This window comes from Acinonyx jubatus, chromosome A1 (genome assembly GCF_027475565.1).
Source record: "Acinonyx jubatus isolate Ajub_Pintada_27869175 chromosome A1, VMU_Ajub_asm_v1.0, whole genome shotgun sequence".
NCBI classification, from domain to species: Eukaryota; Metazoa; Chordata; class Mammalia; order Carnivora; family Felidae; genus Acinonyx; species Acinonyx jubatus.
In genome coordinates this window covers 207,832,195-207,847,819 of record NC_069380.1, presented here as the reverse complement: position 1 = coordinate 207,847,819, position 15,625 = coordinate 207,832,195, and the positions used below count along the sequence as shown (strand labels likewise).

At 39.3% G+C, this 15,625-nt stretch overlaps 1 protein-coding gene across 2 annotated transcripts in view; it reads right to left on the bottom strand.

Annotated features, from left to right (window-relative positions):
• The window catches only part of CAPSL (calcyphosine like), a 35,482-nt gene continuing 19,857 nt past the window's right edge, over nucleotides 1-15,625 (bottom strand). For both annotated transcript variants that reach the window (XM_053201520.1, XM_027075302.2), the window contains 4 exons: nucleotides 14,330-14,507; nucleotides 13,832-14,041; nucleotides 8,956-9,059; nucleotides 1-1,758 (listed from right to left, as the gene is read on the bottom strand). In XM_053201520.1, the coding sequence (XP_053057495.1) occupies nucleotides 8,958-9,059; nucleotides 13,832-14,041; nucleotides 14,330-14,507 (490 nt within the window). In that variant the 3' untranslated portion in view covers nucleotides 1-1,758; nucleotides 8,956-8,957. The remainder of the gene's footprint in view (nucleotides 1,759-8,955; nucleotides 9,060-13,831; nucleotides 14,042-14,329; nucleotides 14,508-15,625) is intronic.

Genomic DNA, 15,625 nt, shown 5'->3' with positions numbered 1-15,625 from the left:
TGGACTGACACATTCAGTTCCTCGAAGCTGGAAGGCTGTGGGACTCAGCCCTGGGCTGTGAGAAATTCTCCAATTAGAATGTCACCACACGAGGTCTCTTCGAAGTGCTATTTCTCTCCTACACATGCCTGCGAGGCACATACATTTTCTTGATGCTTCCTTCATATTTTCAGAACTTCAAGACAAAGAAAGGATGGCTCAGCAGTCAAAAATCACGAATTATGATGGCCAACTAGAGATGGAAAAATAATAAACCATAAATACTGGAAATATACAGGCTGGTATCTCTATCCATTGTAACTTGAAGTGTTACCTGAAAACCAGAGGCATCAATATCACAGAGAAGCTTGTTAACAAGTTAAAGTTTGAACCCCAATCCAGCCTTCTGAAATAGCATTAGCATTTTAACAAGAGTCTCTGGTGATTTGGGTACTCATTAAAGTTCGAGAAGTGGGGCACCTGGGTAGTCAGTTGGTTGAGTGTCTGACTCTTGGTTTAGGCTTAGGTAGTGACCTCATGGTTTGTGAGTTTGAGCCCTATGTTGGTCTCTGTACTGACAGGGCAGAGCCTGCTTAGGATTCTTTCTCTCCCTCTCTCTCTCTCTCCCTCCCCCACTTGCACTCTCTCTTTCTCCCAAAATAAATAAGTATTTAAAAAAAATTTTTTTTTAAGTTTGAGAAGCACAGCATCAGCCTTTCCTCTCCTCTCCCACTTCATTTCTTCATCTTTTCAAGGTGAAGAGCCTGTGGTTATATGAGTAATCAATTCCCAGCCATTTTTGTTTCCCGAGAAGCAGATATTAGAGGAAGAGAAATGGGTCCAGAAACCTGGTATCACCTGCCTTGTGAAGGAGCCTAAATGTAGGTTCCAAAGATGAATTCCCAAAACATTTTCAAAGTCCTCCTCATCAATTTACCTTAAAGCTCCAGAAAGTATCCAAGGCTTCTTATAAGCCCATCGATTTCCCTGTGCACTGCTTTTCATCCTAATAGGCCAACCCAGGAAGTGATCCCACTCCATGAAAACCCAGCCTTCAACTAAGAGGGCCAACTGAGCTCACCCTCCTTTTGTCCCCAGAATCACTTATGTCCCCGTTCATTCATGTGTGGGAATTTGCTGACTTTAAATCCCTGGATCAAAATATGAAAATAGAGGGGTAAAAAAGCCACTAAATTTCAGAATAAAATAAATTTTATTTGCATTCACCAAGAGACACATTAAAATAAGTAAGCTCAGGATATTTTACACAGTCAGATGTTCCTCCAATCCTTTTATCATCACCTCCTGCTAAAGACTCCAAAGACAACAAATAAGTGAAAGTTGGGGAACCACCTACATGTACACCTATAAGAGAAACAACTATAACAAGAAATACATGATTTCACCTAAGAACCACTTTCCAGCCTCACTCCATGGCTTCCTTTCTTCCTTCTGTTCTTCCTTTCTTTCTGATTTAAATATATATCCTAGGCATTTAAGAAAATGGATATATTCCAGGCAATTAAGTAAGATGACTGAAGATCTATTGCTTTTCATAGGCTAGCTTTTTCAGAAACTTCAGTTTATATCTTATCAAAAATCTATAGCAATGGACTTCTTTCAAAGTCATTCCACTCTCTGAGAGTCCATGATTTCCAAAAGAATTAATAGACAGTGTCATAATCTCCATGATTTTGTCATCATTAAAATGAAATAGGCGTCGGTGTCAATAGAAGCACTAACACCAGCGTAATAGTTCAAAAATTCTTCTTTTGAAACCTGGTTGGGGGCAGGGGATAAAGCAAGGGGAAAAGAAGGAAATGGTGTCAAAACATGTGAGTCTTAGTAGAGCATTTTACATTCTCCCTTAAATGTTTTCTATTGAGTCTGAATTGCCATTGGCAATCAAGAAACTCAGGTAATTGGGGATCAGGGTACCTGGTTTTCCTTTCCCCTCTAAGGTGGGGCATTTGCAAGATTTGCCAGCCCACTGGCCATCGTTTTTTTTTTTTTTCATTAAGATAAAAAATGTTTAGAACTGTGCTATCCAGTAGCCACTAGTCACATACGGCTTTTTAAATTTAAATTAGTTAAAATTAAACATAATGAAAAATTGAATTCCTCGGTTGAACTAGCCACATTTAAACTGCTTAGTAGCCATATGTGGCTAGTGGCTGACATCTTGGAGAGCACAGATGTAGAATATTTCCATCATCACAGAAGTTTCTATGAGAAAGCACTACTTTAGAGCATCCTTTGTATGATTGCACCTGTGATTATTATTAGTACATTAGGATAGAGAAATTTACAGCATAAATGCACAGAAAAAAAAAGCTCTTTAGGGAAAGTTTAGACTGATCACATAAGTAAGGATAGAACTAGAGAGTGGCGGCACTTTCCAGGATCCTTGGTCACCCAGGAATCCATGATGCCTGGTATTCAATAGCAGAGGGCAAGGAACTAGCCATATAAGAAGTGCTAGGAGGCCAATTTCTCAATTTGGTCAGGACACATGTTAGCATTTCATAGTTGGCCCTGTGCTTCCTACAATGGGAAACGAGAAAGTAAAAGAGCAGGAATCAGCCCCTAGGTTCCATTTCTCTCTCATCCCATTCGTCAATACCAACGCATAGAGTAATTCTATTGCCCACAGTCCTAGGGGCACCACTCAGAGGCTGAGCCTTGTGGGAACTTGCTTGGCCCACTAGACAGAAGTAGTCCAAGCCTGCAAGAAAATGAATGTTAACATAAAATTTTCAAACTCTCATTCTTGGCTGTCAAAATAATGTGGGTTTTTTTTTGGGGGGGGGGTGGATTACATTTTGTTCTTTTAAAAACATGAGCAAGTACAGTTTGAACAGGGCCTCATCATTTTCAAAGAATAAATTCCATAACCTGAAACTGAAATATCACACATAACATTTTTAAATGATCCAAAAGCACCATCTAGGAAGTAAACTTTTAAAGAAGCATGATATGTAACATGTTAGCTAATTAAGAAGAAATAGATTTTAGAAAGACCTTAAAACAGAAATAAAAACTAGATGAACTCTTTTACTACAAGGGTCGTTAATGTTTTCCAGCCTTAAATTGAAGAAATTCTATTAAATCAGAATCATGTTAATGGCAAGGCACGGTATGATAAAATAACAATGACAAAGTTGGTATTATATATTTAAACCATATCTAATTTTGTAACTCAAAAACTTCTCAATTTCTGGTTCCTTGAAGTAATATCCTAACTATTGCTTTTATGACAAATTCTTACTTTCAATGCATATGTAGCTTACTACTATAAGCATGTATAACTTTTTAAACAAAATATTTTAAAATTTATAGCATAAATGTCATGGAAATTGTGCCTTATAAAACATTGTTTTTTCAGCTTCAATTTCTATTTAAAATACAATCAGGATAGGATTTACATATAGGAATGCCTCAATATCTAGAAAATAGTTTGTGCTACGTACAGTTGCATAAATAAAGCTTTGCCATCAAACAATTGGCCTAGGACGGTTTTGAGATATGTGGGAACTTTTTAGGACTAGCCTACTAATGGCATTCATATGCAAATAGATATCTCCAAGTTCATAAAACACACATGAACGTAGGTAGGCACAGCTCCTATAATCTTTATATACTGACCTGCTCATTCTCTTTAGTATAGATGAAACAAAAGTAAATTTTCATTCAAACCCTGTCTAAATGAACTCAATTAGCAAAGTTAAATTAATGGTGATTTATGGTATTTACTGTGCAGCTTCAAAGATAATCTTAAATAAATGAATGCTGAATGATATTGCTAAATGAGATTTGAGGCATGACTAAGTATGCAATCTGTGGAACAGAATTTAATTTCCAGTCCCCCTTGGAAACTAAAAGAATGATCTGGGTCTCATTAAGTCAGTGCCTGACGTTTGGTAATGCCCTGCATTTCTGTTGCACTTTATCCCATCAAGGTGGAAGTGCTTTGGGGCTCCCTATAACCGTGGCAAGAGCGAACTACTCTGCCATCTGTCATTTTCTCTCAATTATGGGTTCCTTTCCTGCTCTAAGGCTCTCTCCGAGCACTGATTGTCATCAGTTCCGCATGTGGCCTAAGTGTTTCTAGGAGACAAGCAACTCAAACCTTTCAAATTGAAGATCGAGATGTTCCCAGAATCAATACCAGTGTCTGAGCGCCAAATTTTAAGGTTGGTAAAAAAAAAAAAAAAGAAGAAAAGAAAAAGTAACTCAAGTCTTTCATGACAGGATTACAAGCTACATACTCAGGTCTGGCTTCAAATTTCAGGTGCTTGAGCTCTGAGTCACAGGGTCCATCTTAAATTTATTATGGGACCTAGAGCAGAATGAAACTGGAGATGAATGATAGTTACATGGGCAGCGTAATGGGTATGACCCTGTGCATATCTTGGCTATCTGCCACTTGACCCCATGTTGGGAGTGAGAGTGGGAACAGGAAACCCACGGCGCTCACAGGAACTTTGGTGAAACAGAAATTGCATCACCCGTGTTCAATGGCTGCTAGGATTTGTGTAAGACTCCAGAGAAACCATAAATAAATTCCACTTATGAAGAGGAAGAAGAATCTAGAACAAAAGAAAATAGACCATTACATTAGGAGATTTTTCTTTCCCTGATACAATATACCTTTCTGGTAGTTGCCAGGTCCATTATCAAAACCTCAGCTAATGGTTGGTGGCTCATAGTTTCAGTGTCTTGCACTCCTAACGAGCACCTTCCACTCTATTCTGCTGAGGGAAGATACTGGCTTTGGCGAAGCAGGTGTGAAAATAAAACAAGAAGGTCATGCTATTCTCGGAGAGGAAGAGCTGCTTCACCACAACCTCTCACCGCACCAACTGAGGTGGCAAAAGAACTCTTCTCACACAGCAGTGTTCTCAGAACCCCCATCAATCATTTGTTTATGTTTCTTCCAACAGATTTCACCCGTCATCTGTTTTACAAGACATAATTTTAGAGGATTCATTTAGTGAGCTTTTTTATGAGAAGAAAAGAACTGGCTATCTCCATCAAGGTTATATAGTTTCCACATCAGCGACCTGGAAGAGTAGGATCATGCTTAGAGACATTGGCTTTCAAAAAGATCAATTATATGAAGATAACATTATATGACAACCTATCAGATCCTTGGCCCCTTTGTTTTTCCTTGAATCATAAGCATTTCTGAAATGTAAAACTTTGCTGCTTCTTTCAACAAGCTCTTGATTTAAAAGAACAGCCTATAATTTCCAAGAAAGCCATTCTATGGACTGAACTGAGAAATTGGAACTGCCATGATTCTCTATGCCCCAGAGAGTTGTGCATAAATCCAAAAGGGTATAGCGCTCAGAGGTGTTAGTAGAATTTCATGAAAGGGGAGCAAAAAGGCACCCACACACCAGCCAAAAATGCATTTGGTTAATTTCATCTCTCCACTTGATTAAACATCAGCAGAACAAATTCCATCTGTTGGGTGCCTAAAGAGGCTTGAGTCATTACCTGCTTGTACTCTTGTGGCTCAGTGAGGCAATCCACACTGGCCAAGAGAAGTGAAAGGCAGACACAATGGTCTGCTTCCAAGAACAGAAGAGTATTTTCTTGACATTGTCTTGATAGATTGTCTACATTCAACAAATTTACTACATGCTCTGCAACACACTGCCATATAAAGGGCTGCAACTGTCTTGGCTTCAGTGCCTATGTTTCCTTTCTGATATCTTAGCTCTGGGCTATTAGTTTGGTTTGAAAGCCAGTGGTTTTATTTACATTCATTCTAGCTCCTTCCTCTATCCCCACAGCCTAGAATAGAACAGGGCACATAGCAGTGACTCAATACATATTTACCAGTGGGATGTATTCAATCTAACACTGTGATGTGACAAAGCCAATCTACAGCCTACTTGGGTGGGGGGGGGGGGGCAGCTCTGCCTTAGAAAGCTGCTACTAGGGTATGAAGTGTTACTCCATGCTGCCACCAAACCAACAGCCATACATCAGCCTCCAGGGTGCCATTTGGGTCTGGGAAGAAAAATTCTATCAAGGTTTCAATGTCTATGAATGTCAGAAAATTAGCCGTGCAGAATGACAGGAGGAATTCTGCCCTAGACTACGACCCCAACGTTTCTTGAATTACTCACCTGTGCTTCTGAAGGGAACTCAGGCAGGATGTGAACCAGCCCTTGAAGAGAGGCTGAGTTAGGGTCACCCCTCCCTTCCTCCCTAGGGTTGCCTTTAGGGGGAGCTAGAACACAGATACAGTACTGATATTGGCGGCTTATTCTGAGCAATTACGATTCTCAGAATATTCACATACACTGTTTCTGTTTCAGGAGAAGCTACTAAATTCACCCTTTTATCTTTGGCTTGTATGTTTACTTGCTCTCTGGGGTTCAGACCCAACAGGTAAGGTGCTCCTACGGGTTATTTTGGAGATTTTTTTATCGTGTTTTATCTTCTGACCTCAGTACTTACTTTTTAATTTGCAAATGGAGTAAAATTTAAATTGTGAAAGTCAAATAAACAAAAACTACATCCAGAAAAGTATTAGCAAATGATTTTTTCTTAAATGACTCTTCTCTGTTCCTCCCACTACTACCAGAAGGAATAGAGTTAAATAATGAGTTAAATTTATAATACAGTTAAATTTATAATAATCGAGTTAAATTTCTGACTAGGCCAGAAATCACAGAGAAGCCTCAAAATAGGAGTGGAGTGATCCTTGATGATCAACTTGCTAGATCTTGTTTACAGGGGTGGAGGGAGGAGGGGGGTAGGGGAGAGGCCCTTGGGGGAATCCTCACTTTTGGGCCCACCACCTGACCTGCTAGAAGAGAGATAACTGAATGTGACCAAACAGACTGTGAGGCACGTGTTATCTAAAATCTGAGAGAATGGCCTGTGCCCCATTTAGACAGGAAGTAAAAATATGACTGGGGGAGACGAAGCTGATAGCTATGACCTAGTCCTTGTTCAGAATCACATGCTAACTCTATGTCCCCAGTTAAGCAGAGGTATGAGTCATTCCTAGAATCAAAGACACAGATCTATCTAGAGCAGTAGGCTTGAAACTGCCCATGGCCAGGAAACCAGGAACCTCTCCTTAGCCACGACTGGCAAAGTACAGGTTACAGAAAACATGGATATTTTTCTGATACAGCGCATCACAATTTCTACTGGATTTCTGCCTCATTTCTACATATTTCTTCATAATACTTGGCATCTTTCAGCCTTCCAATCTTTATATAAGCCTAGATAATAAGTCCAGTGGAAAACCAAACTTGTGTAATTAATTTCTGAAAAACTAGCTTCCCAAAATTTGGGGGTGCTCCCATCCTCAAGAAAAAGGTCACTTTTCCAGTCTGTCATCAGAGTCTGTGGGAGTTCGGCTTCTTGACAACAAGCAAACTGCCATGATTCTCATCTGGAAACACCTGCTCTAAACACAAATTTGAAATCAAAGTATATCTTGATCTAGACTTCCAAGTCTGTGAGATAAAAGTAAACAAGTGAATTAGTACAAAATATGGCAAGTGTGCTTGACCCTAATTCTAGAGCCACTTAAATACATGAGATCTTAACTATTATCCCAATGCATGCCCCCAAGCCAGGGGATGAGTACAGCCAGGGACAGAGGAGACAAAAAAGGATGGCCCTGATAACAAGGCAGGTGGTTATTACCTCCAGCATCACAGCCAAAGGGCTGATCACTGTGTTTTTATCTCTGACCCCAGACACAGAACACATAGAAGGAGAGTGATAGTTTCAACATCTATTTCCTAACAGCTGAAGCTGCCTTTGCTTCGAAGTCTTTCATGGGGAGATTCTTGCACATTGACGATATAAAGCCAAAGCTTAGAGCAGGAAGGAGAATACTTTGGGCCATAAAGTGTCAAGATGGAACACACTCTTTGGAGTAGGCCTGTGACCCTTGTCTATGTCATACCCCACCCTCTTGTGATGGTGGGAATGTCAACATCATTGGCCCATGGCAGGCCCATGGTGAACATTCCACCGGACAAAGGTTTGATGATACAATCTGCTCACTCACTAAACAAGAGGTCCCCCATAAAATCTGAGAGCACAGCCCAGCCTCAAATTTTAACCACAGGGATGGTCCTAGCTCTACTGCTCAAGGAAATGGCCTCCCATCTCACAGAAGCTTTAGATGACCCAAAAATGTCATTCTAATCTATTCACCACACCAAGGCTTCCCTAAACCACGGGCAGAGAAACTCAAGATTCAGGTATAAAAATTGAGGCTAATGTGTGTTCTCTTCTGGTACCCAATTTGTAACTGAAGCTCTTAAAGTCAGGGGGTGCCTGGGTGGCTCAGTCAGTTAGACATCTGACTCTTGGTTTCAGCTAAGGTCATGATCTCACAGTTCATGAGTTTGAGCCCCTCATCTGTCTCCTCTGCAATGATAGCATGGAGTCTGCTTGGGATTGTCTCTCTCTCCCTGTCTCTCTCTGCCCCTCCCCCATTCATGTGTGCTTGTGAGCTCTCTCTCTCTCCCTCTCTCTTGCCAAATAAATAAATAAACTTAAAGAAAATTTACAGTCAGTCATAAAAACAGATGAATTCTCACACCTAGAAATAAACCATCTAAAAGGATGTGGAGAAAGACTGTGGGTGTGTGGGTGGGAATTATAATTAAAATACTCAAACTTTTATTAATGGCCGAGGAAGGCACCTAATGTTTATTAGACACATGTATGTATCCTAGAGCCTGGCTCTAAGAGCTTTCCAAATCTTATTTTAATTAATTCCTATATTAGAGCTAAGGAAACAGTTTCAGAGAAGTTAAGTCACAGTTAACTACATAGTGTCATGCCTGCCCTAGAAAATGCAGTGTGTGTTGATAGGGAAGAATCACTGGGATGAACATGAAATCAAATGTGATCCTGGTTTGGGGCTGATGTTTAATCATTTGGAGCCATGTGGCTGCACCCAATGCCCTGGTCCCCAGATCCTACATTTAGAGCTTCCAGGCAGTTCTCATCATGATGATGAAATACACATCAGTGTCAATGGATGCGCTCACCCCTGCATAGTAGTTCATAAACTCCTCGGGGGTCACCTGCAGTGGAAAAGTCAGAAACAAAAACATAACTTTGCTTCCCACCACTTCAATGGAAGCATATTTCTATTACCTGTAAATGGGAGGGGAACTTTGGTCAAGGAAGCTTTTTAATGACACAGATCAAGAATAGATCTCAGACAAGAGCAGAGTCAAGCTGAGGATGGCCTTGATGTGTGGCAGAGGGGAAGATGAATAGAAAATCTTGAAAATTTCCACACCAACCTAAATGGAAAGTGAAACATAGGTTCTCGCCTCTCTTTAAGAGCAGGAACCCATCTGTTCGGATCAGTGAGACTGAAATTCAGAGCAAGAAACAAGTTTCTTTAGCTGTAGTTAGTACAGGCTTTCTGTGACACATCAGAAACAACACGGCATGCCCTGGGGTCGAGGCAAGTAATGTGTTACCTTTTAGAAAGTGGAATTGTGTCCTGTGGATAAAGAAATAGATTTATAGTTAAATCCTCCTTAACTTCATGCTTTTTTAAGATAGAAATTACTCATTCAAGGCACAAAGTGAGTGAAAAAAGACGCCCCTCCTCCATGCCCCCTCACACTAGCCTGGGTTCTCTCCATCCTGTTCTTAGAACTGTCTCTTTGGTATAGCAACCAATGTGTTTTTCCAGGCTAGATTTTATATCACTTTACTGCTAGAAAGAAGAAACAGGTATCGATCTTATTTTTTAATAGCTGTCAGTGATATGTACACTGCAATTCAACCATAGTAGCTGACAGGATTAGTTGACTCAGAGAAGGAATTGTCTTCCTGTTGGAAGGATCTCTGTGAGCAATCAGTGTAACCCAAAGTACAGCCCTGCTTCCATGGGAGGACACAGACACAACAACAATGGCTGGGAAATTTGTTGTTCTCTAGTTAGCCCTCAATTAAAAATTTTTTTAACGTTTATTTATTTTTGAGAGAGAGAACGCGCGCGCGCGCAAGAGGGGGAGGGGCAGAGAGAGAGGGAGACACAGAATACAAAGCAGGCTCCAGGCTCTGAGTTGTCAGCACAGAGCCCCATGCGGGGCTCAAACTCACAAGCCTTGAGATCATGACCTGAGCCAAAGTCGGCCCCGTAACCAACTGAGCCACTGAGGCACCCCTAGTCAGCCCTCAATTTTAAATGTCATGAAAGATTAAAAACATCAAAAAGTGAAATCCATAAATAATTCAAAACCCCCCTTCCAGAGTGCCTACTTATGTCTTCTAATAATCATATGAGCTGATCGACCCACTTGCCTTTTTTACTGTAATCATAAGTGAACAGAGAAAAAAAAAGTCAGGGGACGAAATTTCTCTCCTTGTACTTACCCCCTGCCCCACCACCCACAAAATAGTAAAAAGCAGAAAGAAGAAAGTCATTGGACTGAACTAATAGTTGAGCTGGGCTTTTCGATGGTCTGGAAGTAGAAATAAATATGTGCATAGCTTTTGTTAAAATTAGAATACCATTAGTGTTCTCCTTTCTTCAATTTCTTTACGTATGTCCTCCTTTGCATTTCCCAGTTATCCAGCATTAAACCTTCCAGAAGTCAGATTACATAAAACCAGACATCAGAGCTAATATATTTGATCATTTCAGAAAAGGCCATCAGTTATTCTTAGTGAAGTGTCTGCTTGTTTCCTGAGACTCAATTTATACTCAGAATAGCCTGAATGACAAATCCTATAATTTCCCCAAGTTTTCCCTCATTGTAGTAAATTAATTTTCAGTCATAATAACTACTCCTACTTAATTATTTTGTTTGACATTAGTAAAATGGAGAGAATGGACACCTCTGCTTTTGATCAGCCTCTTGACTATGCTACCGTGAATTGACAGAATATTCGTTATATAATGGAGAAGGTCCTGAATGGGAGCATTGGAAATATTTGAGTCATGGTACAGAACACAGTACCTTTTTCTCTGTTTCAGACTGATTAGAAAAATCATAAAATAAGTTCAGGTTATTTATATACACTCAGTAATGTATTTAAAATATTTTTAATTATTAAAAAATTTCTATATGAGAGAAGACTGTAAGACCCATATTTGCTCAAAGGCTAATCTACTTCTGACATCTAAAAAATATATTTGTAATTGTAAAATAACATATAAATGAAAACTTCCAAACCTAGATATTAAAAAAAGGAAGAAGTGGAGCACCCCAGTGGCACAGTAGGTTAAGAGTCTCACTCTTGATTTTGACTGAGGTCATGATCTCACAGTTCGTGAGTTTGAGCCCCGTGTTGGGCTCTGCACTGCCAGTGGTTGGAATTCTCTGTCTTCTTCTCTCTCTGCCCCTCCCCTGCTCACACGCTCTCTCCTTCTCTCTCTGTCAAAGTAAATAAACATTTTAAAAAATTAAAAAATAAAAATAAAAAAGTAAGAAATGAAAATCTCACCCAACTAGGGTGGGTTTTAGGGATAGAATTAGAATGAGGAAGGTTCACTTCATACACGATTTGGTTGCTTTCATACCTCTATCCATATGGCTTCTGGTGTACAGAGGGCTCTGAGGATGGGGTGTGAGGATTATTAACACAGGATCCATTACATCAAAATCCATGACTGCTACAAACTCAGGAGTTTTTATGACTACCTGAGAACTTAGCCCAAACTATTAAAAGTTCACAAATTTCAGCATCATAATGAGTATGCTAAATTTATTGGCTTATTCTAAATTCTGTCTTATTTGGATATCCGCTACATTTTTTAGCCATATATGAGTGCACTGGCTTCAAGCATAGCTAGCTATGCTTCACCATAAGAAATCTTAATGTATAAAACAACTCAATTTGGAAAAATCTCACTTAAGGACTAATTCTTCTCTTTATAAAAGAATTTATTGTGGAGTTTGTTTACATCAATAGTTCTTTGTGTGTTTAAAATATGATTCAATGAACAAAAGTTTGAATTCCACATCACTTTCCAAAAATATTTTCATTACGTATTTTAAGACCTTTAGTACTATATCCAGTAGATAAGTAGTCAATAAATGATCCAGCTCCATAATTATGCCAAAGGAGGTTCATTTGCATATTATATGTAGTAATCAAAAAGTACTTCTGAATCTTTTAGAGACAATGATCTCAAATATGAATGTGAATAAGAGTCATCTGGGGTACTTACTAAAACTGTAAATCCTTGATCCCCACCCAAAAATAATCAGATTCTGTAGTTCTGCAGTACAGCCAGCAATGTACGTTATTAATACGTAGCCTGGATGATAATCATGCACAGTCAGCTGGATATTAACACAGTGTCTGTGATAGTCAGGTGATAGCAAATGCTGTAACTACTAAAAACCCCAATGACCTTTATGAGTATGTGAGAACTTAAGATGGCTTGTTAAAATAAATGTCAAAAGGGACAGAAGTGGGAACTTTAAATCAGCTGAATCATAACAACTGGCTACTTTGACTTGGGGTAGAGAAAAGAGCAGCTGAGGTTTCCCCTGGCAACGAGGAGAAGGAACCACCTGCAGAGAGGAGGCAAGTACACCCTGGGATCTCATGTAGAGGCGGGCTAATTTGGGGAAATGGCAGTTGACTATTTTTCCACTGCCATTTCAGAGATCAAAGACCAGCAATGTTGGAAGAAAACATATGGTTTGGTTCTGTTACTTCTGTCCCTAAGCATTAGGCTCCCCTGAGAATCTAGCCCCCCCCCCCCGCCCTTTTTTTAATCCACCTCTCTAATCCTTCAACTAAAATGAAGGGTATTTCTCTGTCCCCAACAGGAAAATGTCAGTAGGAAGGAAAGAAAGGTTGCCTTACTACTCCCCTAACCCCTTGCTAATTAGACTCACTATGAAGTTTCATGGAAAAAGTTGGGAGAAACTCCCTTAAGAAGGGGAAGCCTTGCTTCCTATTCCTATCATTAATATCTTTTCTTCCTGCCCAGTGCCCCACTACTCCTTCCTGTGTGACACAGGGGTTCTGAGTAACCCTCCCCAGGCATCTGCTGGTGCTGACTGTGGACCAAGTAGAACACTCCCTTCCCCATCATCAGGGCCTTTAGGACACCTAAGACCAGAACTGGTTCTGAGTCCAAAAGCCCACTTAAGCCTGTTGATAAAAGACAGATGACATTGTCATCTCAGCCTGGGGGGACAACATCACAGTTGCAGAGATGTAATTCCTTACCCTACCAAGCTATGTGTTCATAACTTGAAGATACCATTAATGGAGATCAGGTGTTTTTAAGTTCACTATAGTTTAGAAATGCAAGTTAATCTCAAGCCTACTCAAGACAAAATCGAAGTAAATTCTGTTATCTGGCATTCCCTTTACTGAAAGCTTCCCTTAAATGGCATTTCCACACAGCAAAGTGTGATAACAAATGATACTGTAAGGATGAGTGCGAAAAGCACTTCAATATCTTGAAATACCTTGTGAATCATGTTCCAAAAAATTAAATCATGGTTTCATTTTGAAGTTAAATAGGCTTTACCCTAGTCGAGTTCATTGGAATATGGCTGGTTAAGTATGGTAAACATAAGTAACCGTGCAATGGAGTGTTAAATCAAAATATTGTGTTTTTCAGATGATGGGTATTTAGCTATATGTGGACCTCTCACCAATATATATATCACATATATATCATATATCACACACACATATATCATCACTTTAGTTGCCAACTTTCTAAATAGTCTCTAAGGAGATATTTTACTCCTATTTATAATGAATATGCTATAAGTACTTTTTAAGGCTTTGGACCTATTTCCTAATTTCAATGACAAATTCAACAGAAGAAACTTCACTTAGATTAAGCTCTTTTACTTACCAATCCATCTTTGTCATAGGGTGAATCAAAGTTATCCAGAAACTTCCTGAATACTTGTTCTTCGGTCCATTCTCCATTTTGGTACTTAGGATGGTGTTTCGCATTATACACTTCACGAAGATCTTCAATCGTTATAACTCCATCTCCGGTCTTGTCTAACTTCCTAAAAGCTTGCATAATTACCTCTTTCCTGGCTCTAGACATTGGAGGCTAGATAAATAGAAAAAAAAAAAACACAAACACAGACAACACAAGCAAATGAGCTTTTTTTATAAGATATATGATGAAATATCTGATTCCTCTCAGTAGTATGAAATTGTGTGCTGTTAAATGACATGCATTATGGTTACTCCAAAAAGTCCCTAAACCTGTTATCAATCTCCTTCCCATCTCCTCCACAGCACAGTAACAACTTCTGAAAACAAAACCTCAAAATAACCAACCCAAACCACGTGAAAGCCAAACTCAGAAGATACACTGATTCATGAGGCCACTTACTCTTAATGTGAGAAGAAATTCATTGAAGTCTATTGTTCCATTTCCATCTTTATCAAACCTCCGGAAGAGCTCTTCTGCCTCTTCCTTTTCCATGACCACAGCATAATCATTTAGTCCTTTCAAAAATTCTTTGAAATCAAGGGTCCGGTTGTTATTGTCATCCATAATTCGAAACACTCTGAAGAAAATGCACACACACATATACACACACACACACAGGAAAGAAAAGAACATAGAATAAGATGTAAGCACAAAGATTTAAAAATAAACCACTCTCGACGTTATTCAAAGTAAAATACAGAAGCCCTAGATTCTTGTCTGTACTCTCCTTCCAAAATTGGAGAGCCTCTTCCCAGAACCTCATAAAAGGAAAACCTTAAAAGAAAATGTACTATGTGATTCTAATTCTATGACATTCTGCAAAAGGCAAAACTATACATACAATAAAAAGAAAAAGGAAGGAAGGAAGAGAATAGGTGGAGCAACAGGGAATTTTTAGGACAGTGAAACTATTCTCTATGATGGTGGATACATGATATACTTGCTAAAGCCCATAGAACTGTAGACTGCAAAGAATAAAATTTAATGTATACAAATTTTAAAATAACTATTTAGGAGGTCAGGGGATCCCAGGAAGGAATGCACAGTGACAAGAGAACTCAACTGTATTACAAAAGTTTGAAACAACCTCACTGAAAGGGGGTGGGGGGGAGCCATGGAGTTTGAAGGTGCTGACTTAAGTAGCTGTGGAGATGGGAGTCTGTAGGACTAAAGGCAAAAGGAACTGCACATAAGCACTGGACTCTAGTTGATAATAATATTTCCCATGGAGATTTGAGTTAACAATTCTGACATTGCTATAAGGTATACTGGAATTGAACAATTAAGTAAATAGATGGCAGATGGTGGGAGCCAGATTTATCACTGTTGAAATGGGAATTTATAGATAAGCCAGGGGAGGAGGCTAAATGGTCGGATGCATGTGGTAATGGGCTAGAGTTGGAGACATTAGTATGAACTCATGCTTAGCTTAATATAAACACAGATGATTACATATAAAGATATCTATAGATTGTACATATATTTACACATATACTTTCTTCTTCTGTCAGCTAAGAGAACCTAGAAGTAATACACCAGTAACAAGTACATCTAGAGCCTAGATCTTGATTTCTAATGCAATTATCCAATAAAAAGAATCGGGCTTCTTGGAGAAATGTCTGATTCTAGGACTGGGACACGAAATACTCAAGATGAACTTGGAGTATCTTGTACAGAAAGTAAGGAAGCACTCAA